The sequence below is a fragment of the Panthera onca genome, chromosome F1 (assembly GCF_046562875.1).
Source record: "Panthera onca isolate mPanOnc1 chromosome F1, mPanOnc1 haplotype 2, whole genome shotgun sequence".
Taxonomy (NCBI): Eukaryota; Metazoa; Chordata; class Mammalia; order Carnivora; family Felidae; genus Panthera; species Panthera onca.
This window is the reverse complement of record NC_138355.1, coordinates 65,298,300-65,323,144: the sequence shown is the minus strand read 5'-3', so window position 1 is coordinate 65,323,144 and position 24,845 is coordinate 65,298,300. Positions and strand designations below refer to the sequence as shown.

At 42.6% G+C, this 24,845-nt stretch overlaps 1 protein-coding gene across 3 annotated transcripts; it reads left to right on the top strand.

Annotated features, from left to right (window-relative positions):
- The first annotated feature begins 1,155 nt into the window (after positions 1 to 1,155).
- Positions 1,156 to 24,036, top strand: UHMK1 (U2AF homology motif kinase 1). 3 transcript variants are annotated; one of them, XM_060644456.3, is made up of 8 exons: positions 1,162 to 1,638; positions 3,057 to 3,349; positions 4,114 to 4,305; positions 6,334 to 6,428; positions 10,362 to 10,438; positions 10,589 to 10,687; positions 12,989 to 13,077; positions 17,078 to 24,036. In XM_060644456.3, the coding sequence occupies exons 1-8, from the start codon at positions 1,371 to 1,373 to the stop codon at positions 17,222 to 17,224; spliced, it is 1,260 nt and encodes a 419-aa protein (XP_060500439.1). In that variant the 5' UTR covers positions 1,162 to 1,370; the 3' UTR covers positions 17,225 to 24,036. The 3 variants fall into 3 exon arrangements, with proteins under 3 accessions (XP_060500440.1, XP_060500439.1, XP_060500441.1); XM_060644458.3 differs by lacking the exon at positions 1,162 to 1,638 and adding an exon at positions 1,676 to 2,061; XM_060644457.3 differs by lacking the exon at positions 12,989 to 13,077 and having other exon boundaries at positions 1,156 to 1,638; positions 17,078 to 17,313.
- The last annotated feature ends 809 nt before the right edge of the window (positions 24,037 to 24,845 follow it).

Here is a 24,845-nt window from a genome sequence, read left to right as displayed (position 1 = left end):
AGAGAGGGCACGTGAGCGGGGGGTGGGGGCAGAGAGAGAGAGAGAGAGAGAGAGAGAGAGAGAGAATCCCAAGTGGGCTCCCAGTGCAGAGCCTGATGCAGGGCTAAACCCACAGTGAGATGATGACCCCAGCCGAAATCAAGAGTCCAATGCTTAACAGACTGAGCCACCCAGGGACCCCTCTCTTCCCTTTATACGAGCAGATAAACAGCTGTGCTCATTGCCTTAGAAGAAGCCTGTGAGGTTTTTTGTTTGTTTGTTTGTTTTTTGTATTTCAAGAGCCCAAGATTAGTATGGACTTTACACATAGAGAAAAATGCTTGTTAGAAATTGCAGGAGAATGCAGACTTCTCCCTACTCCTGACCCCAAAAGGGCCGTGTAGACAGAGATAAGGCCCATCTCAGCAGCAAGCAGACAAGGTGATGCCCCAGGTTACCAAAGAGCAGATGGGTCCTCAGCCTCTCCACTTTGCACCACATAAGCCACCCGACCCGCCTGGGAACTTAGACAACACCTGAGCAAAAGGAGATGGGGGTAAATTGTCTGAAACTCAATCCTGCCACCCCATCTGAATGGAGCTTGAAATAGGGAAAGTTGGACGACAGAAAAATAGGGAAGGCTACATTTATTGCACACCTCAGTTTGTGGATCGATACTCCTGATATTTGCTAAATGTTACTTAGTAGACGTTTATTAAATGAGCAAGAGAATGAATACATAAAACGTAAAAATTTGTACAAGGTCCAGCCTCGCCCAGGGCAGATGCATTTTGATGAGGCAGTCACAGGCAAGGTGGACTAAGGGGCACGGAGGCTGGGCTTCCAGAACTGTGCCTGCTCCGATCACACGCAAGGGGGTGGGGGCCGTGACAAACCCCTTCCTGCAGTAACCGGGCTATTTCCCTTGGGCTGCCGTCTAGGAGAAACGTTGCCTGGGCTTTATTCTCCTTAGGGTCCCAGTGGTGAGAGGGGCGCCTCCGCGAGAAAAAGGACCAGTCTCAGTTTCAGGAAACGTTCGTGAAGGCACTTAGCGTCGGCCTGAGAAGCAGGGAGCACCCCGCAGAGTTTAGCAGCTCAGGCTCCAGACTTTTCTCCGAAACCTAATTCCTCCGCTCAGCTCTAGACCCGCCCCTTCTGGGCCCGCCTCCTCGGGCCTGCACGATTGGCTCTTCCTCCATTTCCGGCTTCTGGAGCCCGGCGCTCTCGGCTTCCGGTGTCATGGCGGCTTGAGGTCTCGGCAGTCGGCGAGGCGGCTGCAGGCCCCTCCCTGCGGAGCCGCTGGTCCGGCAGGCGGGGATGTGACCGCGGGCCCTGCCGGCCTGCCCCGGGCGTCGCCTCAGCTCCCGTGCCAGCGCCCTCCGTCCGCCCCGATGGCGGGGTCCGGCTGCGCGTGGGGCGCGGAGCCGCCGCGGTTTCTGGAAGCCTTCGGGCGGCTGTGGCAGGTACAGAGCCGCCTGGGGAGCGGCTCCTCGGCCTCGGTGTATCGGGTGCGCTGCTGCGGCACTCCCGGCTCGCCCCCCGGCGCCCTCAAGCAGTTCTTACCGCCCGGAACCACCGGCGCTGCGGCCTCGGCCGCCGAGTATGGTTTCCGCAAAGAGAGGGCGGCGCTGGAGCAATTGCAGGGTCACAGGAACATCGGTAATTGCCGCCGCCTCCCTTCCCTTCTTGCCCAGGTCCCAGCCCGGTGGTACACCCCCTCTCTCAGCCTGGCGTTCCGTCTTCCGTCCTTAAGGCGGGAGGCGTGGGCCTGGCCCTCTCGTCCCCCGATCCTGGCCCTTCTCCCATCCCCCTTCACTCTGTCTGCAGGAGGGTGGAGTTGGTGGTCTGCTTAGCCCAGTGTCACGTAATAGATGCTCAGTTAAGTTCTGCTTTGCTTCGGGTCTCATCAGAAAATGCTGCACTTACCAGCATAGAGTTATCTTTCCTAGCGAAAGGAGGCCCATCTTTGCTAGATGTCTCCTGTCTTGTATGGAAATTTTTGAATCTTCGCATACCAGTGCAAGATGAGAAATACTCCTAGGGCTTGTGATAAATGCTGTTAACTCATACAGATGTTACCTGGTACGTATTTAGCATGGATTTGGGAGAAATGACTCAGTATTAACATAGGATCCTTTATGGAAGTATGAGAATTAGGAACACGTTATACTTTCACCCTGGTAAGTCTATGTTGCACGATTTAGGTATTCAAAATGTAAGACAGGTAAGCTAGGTAATGATTACTGATGATCGATCTGTGAAAACAGCCTTGGCTGTCCTTACGTTAACAGAGTGTATATAGTTAGTTAGAGCTTTGGCTAATAAATAAATGTCTTACTTCCCGGCAAGCATAATCGATATGTAATTTGAAGAGTGACCTTTTTCATGTTACCATTTTGGAGAAGAATTTCATCACCACTAGTGTTGCCCCCCCGCCCCCCTTTTTTTTAAAGCTTGCTAGATGATGTATATAACCCTGGTATTTGAGAGGGAAATTTTTTTGTAGTTTTTGCAAGCTTAAGGACTTGTTGCGTCTTTGCAAGATTAGGTTAAGTTGTCATCTTGAAAATCTTTTAAATCTCTTTTAAATGTTATTTGTTTATCCTGTTTTTAATATTTAGATTACAGAGTACTATATTGCGGTCAAATGCTTTACCCTTCACCTGTACCCCCCAGAGTGCTGTTTTGGATCAAGAACCAATCTGCAATTTTGTTTTCACATGGTGTCACATCTGTCTTAAGAGTCCATAATATTTGGATTTTACTTTTAATCATTTTTGCTTGGTACCCTGAGTGCATATTCACCCATCACTGAATGCTTAGTGATACAGTTTGAATTAGTGTGCCGTCTTTAATATCTTTGAACAGTAATGAGCTGTTGAAGATTTTCTCATTTTAAAATAATCCGGTTGCCAAAAAAAATCTTATTTTGGGGAAAAAGAAATTACAGTGGAAGCTCGATTGCTCATCAGAGTTCTCCTTATCTAGGGTATCCCAAATTTGTTCTGCAGTTATCTGTGTTGCGACTTATTCTGAGTCTCGTTTTGAAAGCATTATAATTTGTTTCTTTTTTTTAGTGACTTTGTATGGAGTTTTTACAATCCATTTCTCTCCGAATGTGCCATCACGCTGTCTGTTGCTTGAACTCCTGGATGTCAGTGTTTCGGAATTGCTTTTATATTCCAGTCATCAGGGTTGTTCTATGTGGATGATACAGCATTGTGCCAGGGATGTTCTGGAGGCCCTTGCTTTTCTTCACCATGAGGGTTATGTCCATGCAGACCTCAAACCACGGAACATATTGTGGAGTGCAGAGAATGAATGTTTTAAACTCATTGACTTTGGACTTAGCTTCAAAGAAGGCAATCAGGTAAGAAATACTTTAATAATAGGAGTGCTTTGGTAGACACTTAGAGTATTTCTTTTTTCTTTTTTTTTAAATTTTATTTAAGTTTATTTATTTTGAGAGAGTGGGGGGAGGGAGGGAGGAAGGGGTAAAGAGAGGGGGGGGGGGAGAGAGAGAGAATCGCAAGCAGGCTCTGCACTGTCAGTGCAGAGCCCCACACGGGGCTCGAATCCACGCCACCGTGAGATCGTGACCTGAGCCGAAACCAAGAGTCAGAAGCTTAACCAACTGAGCCAACCAGGCGCCCTGACTCTTAGAGATATTTCTAAAATACTGAAGCGGCTTGGGGTCACGCAAATAAAAAGAATTTCGTTGCCACCATGTGAAAAAAAGGACGTGTATTTGGGTTAGGTGGGGTAATGAACAGGTCATTACTGTTACCGGCGTCCCCAGTGTTGGGGCTCATGGCAGAACGCATGTGACAGTTCTGGCAGACCCTCCGTTCTCCACGGTTTGTCAGCTCTTTGCAGAGTGTCCTTATTTATCAGCAGTGCCCAACAGGCAAGAGATTATCTAAAGAAATGAGCAGCTGTGTGGAAAGCGTGCAGTTTGCCTGTGAGAACTGCTCGGTTAATGAACCAGATAACTGGGGTCGGCAAGGACTACAGATTTGTTGGCATTCGGTTTGGCAGTGGTTTATTACACGTTTAGAGAAGTAAATACGTGGTCGAGATGGCAGGAAAGTGAACAGTCTTTTATTGGTCGCGATACTTACTCTTCTTCTTCAGGATGTGAAGTATATTCAGACAGACGGGTACCGGGCTCCAGAAGCGGAGCTGCAGAATTGCTTGGCCCAGGCCGGCCTGCAGAGTGACACGGAGTGCACCTCAGCCGTGGATCTCTGGAGCCTAGGAATCATTTTACTGGAAATGTTCTCAGGAATGAAACTGAAACATACAGTCAGATCTCAGGAATGGAAGGTAAACTGCACCAGTGCTTTCGTCTGGGATCCTTAATTCCAACTTAAAGGCACGCAGTTTAGAATGAGTCTCACCAGGGCCTCTCTTTGCTTCATCTCTCACGTACTCCTCTTCCTGCGTTTTCGGTACCTTAAGTGCTACTGTTTATTCTCCTAGACACAGATGTGCTCGTGAGGATTGCACGGCTGCTGACCTTAGCCTGGGGCCCGGTGCCTAGACTAACCAGGAAAGTGCTCGATAAAATGAATACATGCATTTTTCCAAAAAGGCAGAAGGGATTTTTGTTTAGTAATTTAGTTATATTACGTCCTAAACTATTACTAATGCAGCAGTACATTATAAGTGAAATGATGTTTACGTAAAGGTTTATAGTTAGTGCCTCATAGTATTTTAATGCACAGCCTCGCTGAATTTCCTCGCAATTCTGTGTGGATCATCAGAGAGCATATTGGTCATTCTTTTACAAATGACAAACTGGAGGCACAGACATATAAGCCACTTGGGGCAGATCGTACGCCTGGATGTTCAGACCTGGGCCCCATACTCTTCTTCCTAGGCAGAGTTTAGTGTCCTGAACGTGCTCAGTTCCACAGTGTTTTAGATTTACTTATGTTCCATATATGAACTATGCCGGTAAAGTGAGTGCTGCTTAGAGCATTGTTGTTGTGGGAACATGAGTTCTAAATTCCAAATCCTTGACATAAGAATGAACTTTATGTATGTTCGTAACTTAGGAGTTCACTGTGTTTTCAAACGTACTGTGGGGCTGCAGTGTTGTGAGGGTATCATTCCCCTTTAGGCTAGGGGTTTGCTACATAATACCAGGTTTAGGAATCATTGGTTCTGATATTCTGCAACAAGTGTTTTTTGAGTACCTTGTAATATATAGTTGGTGAATGGCTCTTGTACCACATAGGGTTTATTTCTTCTCAACCCCTAGTCTTCTATTTCTGGAAGTATCCCTGGAAGGAATGCTTTCATGGTCTTGCAGGTGTACCTAATGCTTACTTTTGGCAAAAAATGCTGCCATGCAAGCAAAACCAGAGTCATTGTTGCACATTGGTACTTTCAGACAGTCAAGAGGCTCAGTAGTCTGTTCGGTGCTATCCCAGATACAGATCAATTCCTTGTGTTAGTTTTGACTGTCTTTGAGACCGCTAGGCTGTATCTGCTTGGTCCAGAGCTGATCAGAACTAGGTCACATTCAGGCATTTTGTATGCAAGTTGGAGGCATGATGTGCGTTAATAAAATCCCGTGTTCACCCTTCCTAAATAAAAACATTATTTTGTATTTTAATCACCTTCTGTGGAGGCAAAATTGCCAAACGAGTATGAGTCTGGGCTCTGAAGTCAGACTATTCGTATCTTGCCTCCGCTGCTTTCTAAGTTATTTAGGGTAACTGAACCACCGTGTACTTTCTGTAAATCGAGGATAATAATAGTATTTTTCTCACAGAAGTGTTGAGGTTAAAAAATAAATGATACCACTTCTTAGCATAGCATGTTGCCTGTAGTAAGTATTCAGAAAATTTTAGCGATAAGGGTGTTATCAGGCCTTTTTCCTCGTGTCTACCCTTCCACCTTCTGAGAACTCATAATGTTCCGCAGGATTTAAACTATGAATATGGCAGATCCAGATTTTAAATACCACGTTGCTTTCTTTTCATAGTTTATTTGTATCTGAAAACCAGTTAAAGACTCCTCACTAAGACACTCCAGCCCAACTGTCACACATTCATTGTCACTTTGTATTTAACTATGTTCTTATGTGGTTGCTTTGGCATTTGTTCGTGTTTGTTCATCTAGTGACTATTCATAGAGAGTGCCGGGTACTATGCTGGGTGCTGAGAATAGAGAAAAGAAAGTTCCTCCTCTAGAAGCTCAGAGTTACGCACATTCAGGTGGTAAGCTCTCAGAAGTGTTTTCTGTTGCGTTTACCTACCAAATAGTACAGTGCTGTGTGCCTGGTACTCCGTAAATGCAGACTGAGCGGAATAACTGAAGGAAGACTGCTCTCTCTTTTTTTAGGCAAACAGTTCCGCTATTATCGATCACATATTTGCCAGTAAAGCCGTGGTGAATGCCGCAATTCCAGCCTATCACCTACGAGACCTTATCAAAAGGTACGTTATGTGTGCTTTAAAGTTCTTAAATGTGTACGTGTACTACGTGAATGTGGGGTTTTTTTGTTTGTTTGCTTGTTTGCTTTTACTGACAGGATTTACATTATTTCTGGTGATCGCGTAGAGGCTTTTTTCGGCAGCCGTACGTCGGTCCTCTTGTAGCTCTGGCAGTCCTGTATACTTGATGGAAATTAGGTTTTTGTTTGTTTTTGTTTGTTTCTTCTAGGGTCTTTTTGAAAGTAGGTTTTAAATTTTTTTTTTTTTAAATGTTTATTTATTTATTTATTTTTTAAAATTTTTTTTTTTTAAATTTTTTTTTTAACATTTATTTATTTTTGAGACAGAGAGAGACAGAGCATGAACAGGGGAGGGGCAGAGAGAGAGGGAGACACAGAATCTGAAACAGGCTCCAGGCTCTGAGCTGTCAGCACAGAGCCCGATGCGGGGCTCGAACTCACAGACCGTGAGATCATGACCTGAGCCGAAGTCGGGCGCTTAACCGACCAAGCCACCCAGGCGCCCCAATGTTTATTTATTTTTGAGACAGAGAGAGACAGAGCATGAACGGGGGAGGGTCAGAGAGAGAGAGGGAGACGCAGAATCTGAAACAGGCTCCAGGCTCTGAGCTGTGAGCACAGAGCCCGACGCGGGGCTCGAACTCACGGACCGCGAGATCATGACCTGAGCTGAAGTCGGACGCTCAACTGACTGAGCCACCCAGGCGCCCTCCGAAAGTAGGTTTTTAAAGAGAGTGTTTATTAACTAAAGACTGAGTTTGCTTTTGGACAACCAAAAAGCGTTTAAAATAAGGTAGCTATGCATTATACTTTAAATAATTACCGTGGAAAACTGTGGGGACAGAAATAATGGTTTTGTTTCCTGAGTAGGTCCAAAACATTAGATATTTTAAAATAAGACATCATGTGTATTATCAGGTAGTTGGTTTTTCACGTTTCTCTCATTATGGGCCAGAAGTGAACAAGATAATTACTGTGTTGCAAAAAAGTAGATCTTTTGATCAAGTCAGTATTCTTTCTTTGGAATATTAACCCTACCACCTTCCAAGTAGGTTTTGGGTTTTTGGTGTTTTTTTTTTTTGTTTTTTTTTTTTTTAACAGCTTCTTATTTTGAAATAATTACAGATTCAAAGGAAGTTGCAAAAATGTTACAAAGAGGTCTGTGTACTCTTCACCCAGTTTCCCCCAGTGGTAACATCTTACATAACTGTAGTGCAATGTCAAAACCAGGAAATTAACATTACAGTCCACAGAATTTACCCAGATAAGGACTTACAATTTTACTTGCACTTATTTGTGTGTGTGTGTGTGTATGTGTGTGTGTGTGTGTGTGTGTTTTACAAATTGGTTTTAAATAGCTGTTACTATCTGATTGGTATTAGATTTACAAGTTGCATTTTTCATAGAAAAGGTGGCATTGTGAGACTGTGTAATACGTTGTAACTTGGAAGTCAGATCAGATCATGTAAGTTCTGGTATTGACTTTGGGATTTTTTTCCCCTTGATTGTACAAGCAAATACTAAATTTGGAAGCTACAGAGAATTGTGATCAGCAAAATAAAAATTATAAACCTACTTTCTAGTGTTAGCACTTGGTATATTTCTTTTCGGTATTTTTCCACATATTTTGCTATGTACGCATGCAAATTATTTGAACCTTTTTTATTGTAGAATAAAACACAGATATTGAAAACAAATGTGTAACTTAATGAATCCTTAGGAATACTGTTGTATCTATCATTGAGGTCAAGAAATAGAACTTTGCTAGCTACCCCAGAAATCCTCTGTCCCCATTCTAATCTTAAACCCTTCTTCCTCCTTGAAAGCAGCCACTACCCTGACTATTATGGCAATTACGTCCTTGTTTTCATTATAGTATGCATCTTTAAACACTATGGTTTAGTGCTGCTCTTCTAAAAAAAATCCTTTTTAAGTTTCTTTTAATCTGAAAGGTCCTTTTCCATTTCCTACCCCACTTTCTCCTTATTTACTTGTTGTTCCCTTATTTATTGGGTTGTTGGCTTGCTATAGCTGTCCACAGTCTGCATTTTGCTGACAGTGTTACCCTGGTATAGTTTAATGAATATCTGTTTATTTCTTGTAAATTGGTAGTTGTATCTAGAGGGTTGATTTTGGTGTGTGGGGGGGAGCAAGACTACAGATAGTATTGTGTTTTTTCATTAAGGAGGTGCATAACGTAGCTATTAGAAACTATTACCATTCAATGCTCAGCTCCATTACTTTCTTAGGGTTTGTAGAACGTTGATGTTCTTACTCTGTCCTTCGTGCTTCATTTGGTTAACCAAAGACAAAGTAAACGCTTGATTCTCTATTCACTGGTTTTCATAATGCGTTGATTCTCTGTCATCCTCCAAAGGGATCATTCCCTTTTGAAAGTTCAAAGTATCATTATTTGGTAACTGCAACCCATTGCAGTTCTTATTGTAATTGAAGCTAAAATTGCCCATCTTTGATGAATGTCAGCATGTGTAAGTTGGATTTTGCAGACATTATTATCTTTTTTTTTTTTCAATTTTTTAGAAATGTTTATATTTGAGAGATAGAGAGTGCATGAGCAGGGGAAGGGCAGAGAGAGACGGAGACAGAATCTGATGCAGGCTCAAGGCTCTGAGCTGTCAGCCCAGAGCCCGATGTGGGGCTCGAACTCATAAGCCGTGAAATCATGACCTAAGCCAAAGTTGGAAACTTAACCAACTGAGCCACTGAGGTGTCCCTGACCTTATTATCTTTTATAGCTTCCTTGCTATCTGGTGTAACAAGATGTTCCCAATTCATCTTATACATTTCCTGCCCCAGACCTGGAAATAGCCATTTCTCCGAGAAGCCTGATTTCTTTTAGTAGGAAGTAGTATTTTAAAACCACAATCTGAGTTTTGGGAATACTCATTGCTAGGGGTGCCTGGGAGATTCAGTTGGTTAAGCGTCCGACTTCTGCTTAGGTCATGATCTCGCAGTTCGTGAGTTCGAGTCCCGCATCTGGCTCTCTGCTGTCAGTGTAGAGCCCGCTTTGCGCTTGGTCTTAGCCAAAAGGCCGAGAAACGATGCACAACCGGCTTTGGATCTTCTGTCCCCTCCCTCTCTGCCCCTCCCCTGCTGGTTCGTTCTCTCTCTCTCTCTCTCTCTCTCACTCTCTCAAAATAAGTAAATAAACATTAAAAGAAATTATGTGGGGATACTCATTGCTACTGGGATGGTCATTGTTTCTAGGCCTTTTAAGTGGACAGAGTTCATATGAATATTCCCCATTCAAATTCAAGACCACAGAGTTTTTATGTAACTTTTATTTCACATCTCTTTCTCGTTCTATGTCAGGAATTCTGGTTCTTAAGGACAAGGGGAATGTTAGAATATTTTATAATTGCTCATTTGTTTTATTCCACCTTATATTAAAACAGTCTCAGGATAATAATACTCTAGGAAGATTACTAAAAATGGTTATTTTTGCATATGCTTTTCCCATTCTTCCCCCATTTGAAAAATAGTTGTATCTGGGGGTGACTGGCTCAGTTGGTTAAGTGTCTGATTCTTGATTTTGGCTCAGGTCATGATCTCACGGTTCGTGAGTTCGAGCCCTGTGTCAGGGTCTGCGCCAAGGGGCAGAGTCTGCTAGGGGATTCTCTGTTTCCCTCTCTACTTCTCCCTCACTTGCGGGTGTGCGCTCTCTCTCAAAAAATAATAAAAAATCGAAATATAGTATTGTGTCCTAGGTATGTATCATGAGTTATTGAACCACTTACTTGCAAATAGCATTCGTGTATTTTGTAGATGAATGCTCCAGTAAGCCATGCTGACTTAGCTAATGTTGCGGTGAACATTAGACATTTGAATTGTCTTCAGTGGTTCCGTTTTCATAAGACTTGACGATAGTCACAAAGATCCCTGTCTGTGTGTTTAGCATGCTTCACGACGACCCGGGCAGAAGAATCCCTGCTGAGATGGCTCTGTGCAGCCCCTTCTTTAGCATTCCTTTCGGTAAGCTGCCTGCGTCTTTGTTTCTTCCTTGGGCATTTGACGGTCAGACACCAGAACGCACTTACATTCTGTTCCCATGCTCCTTTGCCTAGTGTTCATCCATTCATTTGGGGGAGTTTACACTTAACCATGTTGTATGAACCTCAACAGCCCCTCATATTGAAGATCTGGTGATGCTTCCAACTCCAGTGCTAAGGCTACTGAATGTGCTGGATGATGATTATCTCGAGAATGAAGAGGAGTATGAAGGTAACTGCTTCCTAAATTACATTTTAATTTTTTTCGTATCTTTTTTAACTCCTTATAAAGCGTATTTATTTGTTTATTTTGAGAGAGAGAGAGCACGCACGAACGGGGGAGGAGCAGAGAGAGAGAATCCCCAGCAGGCTCTGCGCTGTGAGCGCAGAGCCTGATGCAGGGCTTGAACCCACGAACCATGAGATATAACCAGAGCCGAAATCAAGGGTCAGATGCCCAGCCGACTGAGCCCTCCAGGCACCCCTGCAAGAGACATTTATGTCAACAAATGCTTACAGTTTTGATAAATCGGAAAGTAGGGTAGTGTACAGAGGCAGAGAGGAGAGGTACTTAACCCAGGTTGAGCGACCCGTGAGGGTGTCTCTATGGAGGTGATGGCTGAGCCTTGTTAGTAACTGGACTTGCTTGGCTAAGAGTTGAGGGATTGATGAGGAAATGGCATAAAGGTGAGAGACGAGAGAAAACGTGGCATGTTCTGAGAATAACAAACTGTTTGGTGTGGTTGTATCTTAGGATGCTTATTGGGGAGCGGTCAATCAAGGCTGAAGAAATAGCCGGGAATACAGATCTGTAGCAAACTCATTTGCTGTGTTAAAGAATTTGGATTTTATCCCAGAGACAGTAACACTGGAATATGACACAAGAGAACCTATACCTCAGGGATAGAACAGTCCCTGGCTTATGAAATAAGTACTCAATAAATATTTGTGCTTGGTTGAATACAATAAAGAGACATGAAAAAGTTAAAATAGGGGAGTGATACAGTCAGACTTCTGTTTTAGAAAGAGTGTTCTGGAAGCAGAGCGGTGAATGGGCTCAAGCAGGACCCAATTTAAAAATACCAGTTGTTTCATAGTAAACATTTTCTTTGTGGAAAATTAAAACCGTTACAGATAAAGCTAGCTTGATCACACTGTGCCTTTAAGGGTAAATTATTTTATGTCCCTGGGCTATATGTCATTATTTGACGAATGACACAAGCGTAATTTGTTTGAATCCGTAATAGTTGTGAGAATCTGCAGCCTCAGCTTTTCAGGATGCCTGTTAATCGGAAAGAATAGTCTTGCCTTCAACATTGTTTTAATCAGGTCATGATGTACCAGGGGCTCTAAATAATCTCTTGGTAATACCACTTACGTCCTTCGTGCCGATCTACTTACTGTCTTCAGCACCTACTTCCGTCTCCTAATTTTGTTTGTAAAACTCAGGCTTGGGCTTTCTTGAATATATCTTGGGCATATTATGCCTCCTCTTTTCTTTGTATTTTGTTGTATAACACTTTATTCCTGCACGTAAATACATCGAGTGTTTACACGTTGCTATTAAATCTTAGTGTTTAAGAATCTCATGAACTAAGTGTCACAGACAACATAGTAGCATTAAATACCTTTGTTAGCTCTGATTAGTAAGGTCGTCATCAGGTAACGCTCACTAGTGTTAGATAAATTTGCTTAGCTAGAAATCCTATGTATGGGGACAACTGTCTTGGAATCTGGGTGGGAGTGGGACAGGACGTTGGATTTAAACCTTCCCCTTTAGACCAAAATAAATTCCAAATCGGGATTAAGATCGAGATTCCAAATCAAGAGAATAAAGGGAAAAATTATTTAACTTAATAGCTCTTAACACAGCTCTTACAAGTCGGCCCAGTAAATAGTGGGTAAAGGATATAGTTGGATACTATAGTAAAGGGTATGTGAGTCGGTCTCCTATATTTCATTCTCATCTGCTGAAATGCTCATTAAAACCACACAGTGAGGGCACCTGGGCGGCTCAGTCAGTAAGCTTCTGATTTCGACTCAGGTCGTGATCTCACGGTTTGTGAGTTTGAGCCCCGCATCAGGCTCCATGCTGCCAGTGTGGAGCCTGCTTGGGATTCTCTGTCTCTCTGTCTCTCTTTCTCTCTGCCTCTCTGTCTGCTCCTTCCCTGTTTGTTCACTCTCTCTCTCAAAATGAACTTCAAAAAAAAGGCAAGATTGGAATTTTTTACTTCGAAAAGAAGCATATATGATCATATTTGCTTGTATAAGTTTAATAATATTTAGGGAAGGATACAGAAGAAACTGATAACTTTTGTTGTCTTCAGGAAGGGGAAGAAAAAAGCAATTGGAAAAGTGGGACGTATTAAATGCTTTGAGTTTATATTATCCTTAAGCTTAATTTTAGAAGGTGTAGAAAATGACCTCATTACTTAGATACGGATTCCTGAATTCTTTGATGATTTAAAGTTTTTAAATAATGAGTGCTTAGTAATTCAGCAATGTGGTTACTGTAATGTGTTTTCATAATCAGATGTTGTAGAAGATGTAAAAGAGGAGTGTCAAAAATATGGACCAGTGGTCTCTCTCCTTGTTCCAAAGGAAAATCCTGGCAGGGGACAAGTAAGTGGACGTTTTCATAATTTCAGAATTACTCAGAGATTACTAAAATTCTGAACAAATGTTGTTTAGTTCTGTCGAAAGGTGCACCCAGAAACGTTGCTAGAAATTATGAGTTTTGCATTATGGATGTTCTTATTTTCTTATACTTTTTGCTTTTTTCCAAAGGTTCTGCACTAGGTGTGCATTTTTTTTTTTAATCAGTTACGACTTTTTTCTTCAAAAGTATCAAATCTAGTTTTGAGCCGTTGTGAGCACCAGTGACACGAGCTGTACCATAGGCTAATTTAGGTCACGGTCAGCTACAGAAATACCGTGGCCTACTTTGTTCCGATTAGGTAGGGTGAGGAAACCATTTAGGTTAGGGTCTCATTATAATGGAATTATTGGTGCCAATTTAAAGAAGGAAAGTTCACCGCCTGAGAATCCTGAAACCTGAGTTCCAGTCTCCATGTGACCAGCTTGGTGACGATGATCCTTAGTTTTTTCATCTATGCAATGTACAGGCTAAAACTACGATTCAGAAATTTTTGACTAGGATTATTAGAGAAGTCTTTTGAAGATCTTTCTTCTACCTGTAGTATTTCTGCTTTTCTGGAACAGAGGATTATTCTATTCAGGGTTTCTCAGCCTCGACGCCATTGACGCGTGAGCTGCATAGTCCTTCGTGGGGCGAGCTGTCACGTGCACTATAGGTATTTAGCAGCGTCCCAACCCTCCACCCAACAGATGCCTTCCTCCCACCCCCCTTTGCAGCTGTGGCAATCAGAAGTGTCTCTCAGCACTGCCACATGTCCCCTGCTGGGTGAAGTCACCTCTGGTTGTGGATTTTTTTTTAATTTCTTTTTTAATGTTTTTACTTATCTTTGAGAGAGAGAGACCGAGTGCAAGCACGGGAGGGGCAGAGAGAGAGAGAGGGAGAAACAGAATCCGAAGGAGGCTCCAGGCTCTGAGCTGTCAGCACAGAGCCCGACGTGGGGCTCGAACTCATGAACTGCGAGATCATGACCTGAGCCTAAGTCGGATGCTTAACCAATTGAGCCACCCAGGCGCTCCTGGATTATTATTTTTATCTTTTGGTTCAATATTATATGAAAATTCTTGGCAACTGAAAAAAGAAATGAAAGACATTTTGCTCCGATCTTAGTGAAAAATCATTGCCAAGGTAGTAGTAACAACATTTATCTCTTTCAGGGTCAGGAGCATACTGAATGCATCATTGCTGTTTGTGTAGTCAAGGAGTATTTATTGAGCATGTATTATTATGTTCTAGGCCCGGGGATACATTAGTGACACAACCAGACACAAGGATATGTAGCAATAAGTGCTGTGGAGAAAAGGTCTAAGGAGAAGAGGTTTAAGGAGTGCTGTGTGTGTGTGTGTGTGTGTGTGTGTGTGTGTGTGTGTGTCGGGGGGTGCAGTTTTCTGTTGGGTGGTAGGGAGGGGCAAGCTGAAGTTACATTTGAGTTGAAAGACAAAGGGGATGAGGAAAAGAGTTCCAGATAGAGGGAACAGCAAGTTTCAAGGCCCTGAACTTGCCTGGCAGGTTTGAGGAGGTTGGTGTAGCTCCAGCAGAGTGAGAAAGAGGGGGCATTACAGCACCTCTGCCTTAACGGAGGGGCGGATCAGGGGCGGTGAGCCTCGTGGGACTCCAGACACCTTTACTCTAAACCAGCGGGGAAGGTCTTTGGAGACTTTGAATTAAGGGCTAACATGATCTGACTCGACATGAACCTCAGCGGTCAGTATGAGATGGAAGGCACAGAATAGAGAAACAGGAGGAATGTTTTTGGGTAAGAAGTATCCAGCCTTCAGATGATACGGAAAAACAGATCTTCGTCAGCGAGAGGAAATATGCTGTGTTAACAAGCTCTCACTGACCTTTAGAGGAGAATGAAAACAGCCGATAGACTCGTGGAATCTCGGGTGGAACTTCTGTAGGTTATTGATACGTCTGTTACCTGGTTGGCAAAGTCAGTCTTCATTCAAATAATCGATTCAAACTAACAATACCATTTGTTTTTTTAATGAATGTTGTAAAAGTCACTAAAATCTAAACTGTGGAATGCGTCTTGTAATTAGAAAAAGCAGTCAAGATTAAATTGACATAATTCTTTAATTTCATAGTAAATTATAAAAATGTTTTTCCTCTTCAGTTTGAAATGTTGCAATGTGTAAAACTGGAGGTCGGTTATCTGTGAAGCCGGGAGCATCACAGAGAGCATGGCTCTCCTTCTGGACGTGCACGTCTGCTCACCGAACGCTGGTGTGTGCACTCGGAAGTTACTGAGAATCGGGTTACAAAAAGTCAGGAAGAGCTGCATTGTCATTGGACGTCATCTTTTCACTTTCTTTTGTGTTCAATGAAAAGGCCTGTGTCGCTAGAGCTAACTGGTACTCGGGTGCCTGGGTGGCTCAGTCCATTAAGTGTCTGACTCTTGGTTTCGGCTCAGGTGATGATCTCATGGCTTCATAGCCCCACAGTGGGCTCTGTGCCGACAGCATGGAGCCTGCTTGGGTGTCTGTCTGTCTGTCTGTCTGTCTCTCACAAGTAAAATAAACATAAAAAAATGGGGGGGGGGGAGTGAGCGGTCACAGGCTGGGCATAGTGCTTTGTTTACCCATGGAGGAAGATTCGGTTCAAAAGTACTATATTTGGAATTGTCTCTTTTCATGCCCTGGAGGTTTCTATACCCTTCCGAAGCAACTTTGTCAAGTGGAAAGGGGAAATGGAAAAGGAGAATCTGCCTTGAACTTCTTGGTGGATCCAATTTTAGGAGCAGGTATAAGAGAATGCTGAGACTCTGGAAATTGATTTCCTTCAGGTGGCCTATTTTTGGTTTCCCTTTGAGAGTCTGAGTGTCTAGGATGCTCGCACCCCGGTTTGAAGACTGTTGACTTAACAAATGAGCGAGAGGAGGATGAGGCTGTTCTTTTTCTGGTTCACAAATTCATGGGTAATTGAGGACATGTCACTTCAAATTATTTCGTCTCCCAGTAACTTTTACTTTGGATCATCAAAAAGAACATAAGTTATTAGGCTGTATCCTCTACCTGTCTCAGGAAATCTGAGGCTCTGGAAAAGGAAATTATCTAGTTTTAAACTCTTCCCTATTGTAGTCACGGTTCCTACGAGTCTTGTAGGTATCGTGACCAGGTTTTCCTCCCGCCGCTTCTGAACGCGTAGGTTGTCTTTGAGACGCCGCGGGAGCACACCTGGTCTCCAGGCTGTTCGGCCCCTCTCTTTGGCCTCTGAACATGGCAAACGGATGTACACTTTTCACCCAACTTGTCTTCTGTGGATTTTTCTGAATGGAACTGAGTTAGGGAAATATTCTAAACCGTGCTCAAAAATGTGGTCTGTGGACCAGCAGCATTGGCATCACCTGGGAGTCTATTTACTTAAAGTTTATTTTATTTATTTATTTTTAAGATATTTTTTTAAGTGTTTTGAGAGAGAGAGTGAGAGTGAGCAAGTGGAGGAAGGGCAGAGAGAAATGGAGACAGAAACCAAAGCAGGCTCCAGCCTCTGAGCTCTCAGCACAGAGCCCGATGTGGGGCTCAAATTCACAGGGCATGAGATCATGACCTGTCGGATGCTTAACCAACTGAGCCACCCAGGCGCCCCTTTATTTATTTATTTTGAGAGAGAGTGCATGGGGGAGAGGCAGAGAGAGGGGGGGAGAGAGAGAGAATCCCAAGCAGGCTCTGCACTGTCAGTACAGAGCCCAGTGTGGGGCTTGAATTCACAAACCATGCGATCATGACCTGAACTGAAATCAAGAGTTGGATGCTTAACCCACTGAGCCACCCGGGCGCCCCTGGGAGTCTGTTGTAGAGACTCAGGCCCACCTTAGAGCGCCAGAAACCACGTCTGCGTTGTAACAAGGTGTGATCCCTATGTGTGCCCTCAATGATCCGTGCGTGTTCCCTAGAGTTGAAGAAGCCCTGTTGTAAAGCAGTCTTGATGGGAATGAAGCCGCTTTTCTGTGTCCTCTTACAGGTCTTTGTGGAGTATGCCAATGCCGGTGATTCCAAAGCTGCTCAGAAATTGCTGACTGGAAGGATGTTTGATGGGAAGTTTGTTGTGGCCACATTCTACCCGCTGAGTGCCTACAAGAGGGGATATCTGTACCAAACTTTGCTTTAATCAGTAACCTGAGGACTCTTTCCTGTTTCTCCTCCATTTCCTGGGTTATTGTATTCTACATCTGAATGCAGAAGTACCCCCTTACCATTTTAAGGGAATACTTTGTACATTTATTTAATCCTACTAACGTGCTCAAGCAATGACTGCCTTGCAAACATTTGGCACTGAGTAGGACAAGACCTCTCAGCTATACATTGAGGGGTTTTAGAGCATCCATATGGGCAACCTTTTGTTTTGTGCAGTAGGCCAAGTGCTGCTCTTCAGTATGTAACCTAAAAAGATACTAATTATTCCACATGATCGTGAAGCAAGGATGAATAATATCATGTCATAGTGAATGTTAACAAGTTTGTTAGAGTTGGTGACATCACTTCCAGATTATTCCTTTATGTTGTCAGGTGGTTCTTCCTTATCACTGATACTCCTAGCTGGCACTGGATGTTCCCAGTAATTGTTAAGTGATTGTCCAGCAGCAATTACCTACTGTGTTCTTAACACTGAGTTACGAATTTTTTTAAAGGAGTACTGTAGTACTGAATATTCCTTTAAAGAAACTGCAGTGAGCCTATCTACTTTTTTTTTTTTTAATTAAGGCTTTTAAAATAGAAAGCTGATGCTTGATCTTGCACAATTTTTATGTCTAGTTTGTATGTTTGAGTGAGTGTGTGGGAATGAAAGACTAGAGGAGATTTGAGTCGGCGTGCTTTCTAGTGTGAGTCTTGTGAGCTCATACAGTCTGTACCTGTCTCTTTCCTAGCTGTTTCATGTCTGTAAGACTTAGGACATATGTTTTTTGAGAGTTGGTCTCATAGAATGTAAATGAGAAAATAGTTCATTCCTGAGAGGCTCAGAACAAATGAGTCTAGACTGGGTTAAACTGAAACTCTTAAATTGGTTGGAACGAAGCAAAAGTTTTGCTACGCGTATCTTGCCCCCTCCTCCGGGCTCCTTTAGAACCTGTATTAGCTCATCTTTTCTGTACTGAATCTCCTGTGATCATTGTAAGATTTTTCAAGATCGAGTTCTGTTTACTATGCTGGAAATTGAAGTGGGTCAAAAAGAAAGAATTAGATGTTCAGTGAAGGGAAAGGGAAAGAAAAAAACTAGGCAAAGAGAAAGGGGATAATCCGGGATTCTTGTTTTCCTTCCTCTCTTTCTCTGCCATCGCCCTCCCCCTACTACTTTTCCTTTTCACCCATTCTTTGCCTGCCTTCGTGGTCGAAGAAAAGCCAGAGGGGTGGCGTCCCAGACCGTCTGGCTTCTGACTGCAGGGAAGTTAGGAAAGGTGTAGCTCTCATAAGATGGAGGGAGAAAGGAAGAAAAACTCATCAAGAATTCACGAAAGGATTTACAGCAATCCATTGTGCCCCTGAGCACAGGATGCTAGTGTGCACGCTTTCGTGGACATGGGTTGATTACGTGGTTTTAGGAGTTGTAATCATGGATTCCTCCCACGTTATGGTAGGTTGACTTTAAAGGTTTAAAACTTGGGAAACCTTTTTAAAGCACTGATTATACAAAAAAAAAACAAAAAAAAACAAGGATACAGGCTATGAATTTTTTTCTTGTTTCCTTATCTAAATGAAATTAAAAATGTTTTTTCCTAAGGAAAAAGCCTTTAATATCTTTCCCTGCTGGAAGCCGCTTCGTACAGCCTGTGTGTGTTAACGAGAGCCCAGCTAAGAATTTACATTTTAGAGGACGGATTCTCTTACCCTATTCAAACACTTGCTATTTGACATTTGAGTTATTTACAGTTACATAATTATTCAGGACTCTCCCTTAATGTTTATTATGAAGCCGAATTTGGTATAAAGAGGCGGATTTATGAATTGCCTGAAGGCCTTGTGGCATCGTCCCCAAGGGAAGATTAAATTGTAAGTGCCCTTAGAAGGAAGATGCGTGGTTTTTCATTCTGGCCGTCTCAGAAATTGATTAGCTGGTTTGTTTTCAAATGCAAGTTCGAGAGAGGATAACCAGTACTCTGGAAAGTAAACTTTCCTAAAACATAAATGTTTATGTGGGTAGCAGCTTCCGTGGTGATTAAAAACGCCAGGTCCTTCTGTGCATACCGATGAACATGGAATACAAGTGAATCTTTTAAGAGCAGGCATCCCAGGTCGGCACCTGTACCTTTCTCCTCCGCCTCCACCCCCACAAAGAAGAAACCCTCACAAATGAACTGCAGGGAAGCTTCTAAGCTTAGTGACGCCACGTGCTGCTAGCGTCGTGATGCTGAATGTCACGGCATTCTTTGTCGTCTTATTGCCGATATATTCATACCTATATGTAGTGTTTGACACTGTAGAATTTTATTACGGAAGATCCTAACTAGATTTTCAGGGGGCCAAGGGACTAATTGATGAGCCTGAGTACCGTGCATTGAATTAAATATTTTATACTAAAGCCACCAAATTGAAAAAAGATGCCTCCTGTGATGTAAATTGTGATTTTTATAGCTTTTAGCCCATTACTACCAAAGATCACGTGTGCAGATTCTCCCTCCCTCCCCCGATACTGTAAGAAGTTTAATCTTACTGTCTTTCTCAAACCTGAACCAAATATTATCAAAAGATGTGATTTTTATGATTCTTTTAGGGTGAAATATATACACACATTTTGATTCCTCAAAGTTATTAAAAACCTAGGAATTTTCTTTTTGAGAGGTAGGGTAAAGAGGTGCGGCTTTTTGTCACTTAAACCTTACTCTTTCGGACAAATTTTATCTCAGGTAGTTTTTCTTTCCCTAAGTTAGTGTCTTTGCTTCCTTCCCTCTTGCCTTGCTGGTTCCTCATTATTCTGTGGTGTCGTCACGATACACTCTTGGCCCAGAAAAGACATAGAAACTGATTATTCTGGAGGAAATCTTTGGTCCTTTGGAAACATTTGGGGGAGGTGGCCAGCTAGCCACTTTGAAAACTTGAATGCTCTCTTTCTAGGAGAGCAGGTGGACTCAGACACACCTCGTTAAAAGATAATTGGCTGCATTTTAAAGTTGCCCTCTTGCAGTAAGAGATTGCCCTTATTACCACTGGATGTCTCCCCTTTTTTGTGGCCATCCGTGTAGCAACTCTGTAGAGACATTCCCTCTCTGTTCCGCCTTGAGCCCAAACTGGCTGCTTTTAGAACAAAAGCCGTAAAATACAGTTTTGCTCCTCCTTTCCCTTGTTTTCGCTGAGACAAGTATTGCCTTCCTTTTGGTACTCCAGCTGCTAAAGCGTGCGGAGATACGTTAAATTAACCTTTAAAGGAAAAAAATATCCTTGAATTCTTAACTTGCCTTCTAGATTCATGTTCCTTCTACTGATATTTTAACCTCTGAGCAGATTTGTGATAGGGAGTGCTGGCTGCCAGAAACCGTGCTGCCAGGTGGAGGAAGTCGAAGAGAGACTATGGCCATAAGGTTTGTTTCGGTTTTATCACGCTGGGCTTACCCCCTGCTCAGGGCATCAGTTACCCTTCTGGAATAACCGAAACAGTCCTGGCACTCTGGTGCTGCCTCCTGGCTCCTTTGGGTGTGTTCATCAGATGCAGGGAACTCCCATTTTGTCATCGTTTTCTTCTCAGGTCTTGTGTTCTGACTTTATTAGGCGTATCTTACATCATTTCCACCGTCCGTTTTCCTCTGCAGCATGACATTTCAGTTGGTGTAATTTATTATGAAAATCAGCGCCAGAGGAACTGATGGTAACTGCAATAACATAGTTACTGGGTGAGGGCGTGGGAGACACACTCTCACTGTGTGTTTCCCCAAGAGTTTTATGCAAGGCTCCATGCTAGGTGGCTTTACTCAGATTAGGGTACAGATGGAATCCTATCACGACTAAATTTTAGTCTGGTGGGTGTGTAGACAGTCAAAGAATTAAGCAAGTGCCTTGTGTTTCCTGGAAAATATTAAAACTCATTTGGGTGAAAGCTCCCAGATGATGCTAATTTCTTGCACCTCTGCCTTTTCCTTGGAAGAACTTTTGGATGGAGTCACATAGTATAAAAGTCCAGAATGTCCTTGATTTACCTTTTTATGTATGTGTGAAACTATTCATATTTGATTTCCCCCCCCCCAATATTGCATACGATGGACAGCCAGAGTTAGCTGGCAGAATCTAATTCTTCCTGGGACCTCGTTCCATTTTTAACGCTAGGTTCCTTCTTCAAATCTTAACTGCTCTCGCTCTCTGATAGAATTTATTTCCTGGCAGGTATGGTCACACGCCGACCAGCTTTTGGTCATGATTAGCTCAAAGGGATTTCCATTTCTTCTTCAGGTGCTCAGTAAGGCACCTTTACTTGAGATGGTACTCCTTCCAAGTGAGTGTTGCTAGTAAGCTTTCACCATGAGTGGGAAGATGTTGAGTCTCTATAACGTGGAACTCTTCTGAACCTCTTGTGGTGTATTTGGATAAGTTACATTTTCTTAGTTACAGGGGAACACGCATATTTCCATTTTTAGAGTATCCAGAAATTTGAAGAATTTGTTTGGTTTAAGGTTAGCTGCTTCTCTGCCTGATCCTGCAGGACGTTGTGTTTTGTTCCCTTAGCCACCTCTCCCACCTCAGTGTTTTTCACTGTTGTTTTTAATTGTAGGATGATCAGTAGATTGACACAGTGGCATGTAATCAACAGGTACTGTGGATATTTAAGAAGGAGATAAACAGTTGTAACTATTTTTGCTGCAATTTTATAGGAGAAATGGGCTATAAAAGAAATATCTATAAACCAGAGAGCATTTAGGAAATTGTATATTTTATAGGTGGTAATTAAGGTGATCTTCAGGATATAAGATAGAGAGTTTATGCAACTTTTGTTTTCCTGATGTAAAGTTTTTATTCATCTTCCTATATACAGCTCAGCACTTTCGTTGTCCCTTATATTGCTTATGAGGATTAATGTTTTAAATTCGCTCTGCTTGCGCTTTTCAGAGAGTTGTCGTAATCATGCGGTTATGTTTATATCCCCATAAATGCTGGGATTCATGGGAAACTGATCAGATGACTGCCCGGGTGTTATTTCCTATTCAACAGAGTAACTTCCACAGTACCCTAAAGGAAACTGGTGTGTGTTTTATGACCTAGGTTCCCAGTACTTTCATTTAGAGGCAAAGAGAAGCATTCTATCTTACTTGCCTTACCCGACCATTAATCCTTGTTGTGCAGAAGAGAGCTTATTTTGTTAGACTCTTGACTGTCAGCAAGAGAATTATATCCAGTCACTGTCTCCCAGTTTGCAGCTGCCTTCCCTTCCAGGCTCCCCTCTTACTGGTACTCACAAAGTCAGGACTGTGTTAAAAGCAGACGTGGTGAGGTGTTGTAAATCATGCGTACGGACGCAGAATCTCTTCGGTTATTGGAATTCTGTATCGCTGTGTGATTTTGTTAGCGTGGGTTGTCAGAAATCTGCCAAATTTAAGAGTCAAGAAGAGAAAGAAAAGGAATAAAAGAGGTGAGGGGAGGAAAATGGCTTCCTTACTGGTATTAGTAATCTCCCATATAGCTTATGATCTAAAAGTGATCATTTATTTTGGAAAATCCAGGTGTGGTGCTTGTAGCATAGAATAGAACATTGCCTTTCCTACACATTCCTCATCGTTGTCTCCCCAGAAAATTATTTTTAGAGTTTATCAACCCAGATTAAATATCCATATTCAGTTTGGCTTAATTTTTAAAAACCAATATTTAAACTCCAGTTTTTGTGTGTTTGATATACATCGACAGTCATGCAGATCAAGGATCGGAAAGAAACCGGGGATTAAGCATCTCTGCATTTCCCTTTGCACATTGGGTACGGGGGGTATTAGTATGCACCAGCCGCAACGTTCTAGCACCTTATGGAAGTAAGTCATGATTATTTATTATAATTAAAAAACAAAGTTAAGCTGCATCTCTGTAGAATACTTAACTCTGCAGAGTGAAGCTGTTCTGTCTTTTCCAGCAGGATTGACTCTTTCACTCTTAAGTCTTTATCGAGAAAATCTTAAATGGTTTAACATTCCTTTATATCCTCTTACCAGTGTCAAATGTGGGGCAGAAGGGATATTTTTTCCCAAAAAGGGCTCCGTCTTTGTTACCCCTTGGTCACTCTTCGAAATCCAATCACGATCAATAGATTTTAACAGTTGATGGCTTCCCCTATCGGCACTGGAGTGGTCGGTTGTGAAGGTTATCATCTGCTACCCTTTTCCCTCAGAAATCTGCACTTGCCGTGTTTTGGATAAGAAGGTTTGGTGGGACAGAATGTGAAAGATCACTCAAACCAAAGCCAGTTAAAAGGAGTATCCTCTCCTGTTGGTTTACCTCCACCTCGGATCGACAAGGATATTACAGCACACGGTGAACAGTCTGTAACATTTCTACCAGGTTTTCAGTGGCATATCAGTCTTGGCATTTCTTGGCACTGTGGTTCCCTGTCCTTGGTGATGTCTTATTATTTGTGAGTTTTTGTTGGTTGGGTTTTGTTTTTGGTTTGTTTTTTTTTCTTTTAATAACTAAACGGGACTATAAATGTAGATGTGTATCAGTACCAAGAAGTCCTTTTCTGAAATCCCTAAATTCCTGATTCCTACTCAAGTCTTTTAAACTTGTTTTTTCTTGCTGAGTAGCAAAGAACTTTTATTTTTCACTTTCCTATATACCTAAAAAGTATGGACACTGCGTTTCAATGGACCGTGTTGCGTACAGTTTTTTGCCGAAAACTTTTTCTGTAAACACAATTGCCTTGTTCAGTTTTGTTGTAAACTGACTTACCGTAAGATGCACTGTTGATATGCTTTCTGATGTGTGTTTGATAAGGGTGATAAAATAAAGCTTAAAAATAAAGGAGTTGTGTTTTCATTTCAACTATTCCTGCATTTAGTGGAAATAGTCCAGTTTAGATAATAGGTAAATACGCTTATTTGGGGGTTTCATTTTTACTAGGAGCTACCATTGAGAAATTTCCATGTAGCCTCAACCATTTCTGAAGAAGATGGTTTTTCACTTACAGAAGTAGCGTGACGGTGCTGAAATGTAACTTTTCATTTTCGAATACATGTTCTTGATACCGTAGAAACAGGCTTCTCTCCTGGAAGGAACCAGAATTCTTAGTTGGAAGATTGGTGTTCTAATCTTGTTCTTTTCTCAAGTCGGATGGCTTTAATCGAGTGACAAGTGACTTAATTTCTGACAGTAGCAGTATTTTCTTGCCATTATTTTTATACTGGAATCAAATGAAATAGTAGGTTCAACAGTAATCCCGTCATCAGTTAGGAGCGTCTCCTAGACGATGGTGCTGTTTTAGGTAGTTTATAGATGGAGCCCCAGGCCCCCCCGAGGTTATGCAAAATCACCCAGTTTCTCGTAAGATTTAGGAGCGGCGGTCACACCCTGGTCTGTCTGCGAGCATCGCCCTTTCAGGAAGCCTCCAGACTGGTCCGGTCTGGATGGGCAGTTCGGGTGAAAGGTGCTATCGAGAGGCACACCCTACTAGAAGTTTAAGAGCTCAGACGGACCAGAGAAAATGAACGTTTAAATCCGCAACTGCACCCTTGACCTGTGGAACGAGTCACCTGGGAGGGCTTGTTGGATTACGGATTGCCGGACCCCAGCCCTAGATGACCTAGATGACCGTAGTTCTCGGGGGGCCCGAG

What these genes read in the sequence shown, in the direction of transcription:
- UHMK1 (XM_060644456.3), top strand. Translation starts at nt 1,371, where the DNA reads ATGGCGGGGTCCGGCTGCGCGTGGGGCGCGGAGCCGCCGCGGTTTCTG. An exon ending in CTACGAGACCTTATCAAAAG is followed by an intron (nt 6,429 to 10,361) that starts GTACGTTATGTG and finishes CTGTGTGTTTAG; the next exon opens with CATGCTTCACGACGACCCGG. An exon ending in AAAATCCTGGCAGGGGACAA is followed by an intron (nt 13,078 to 17,077) that starts GTAAGTGGACGT and finishes GTCCTCTTACAG; the next exon opens with GTCTTTGTGGAGTATGCCAA.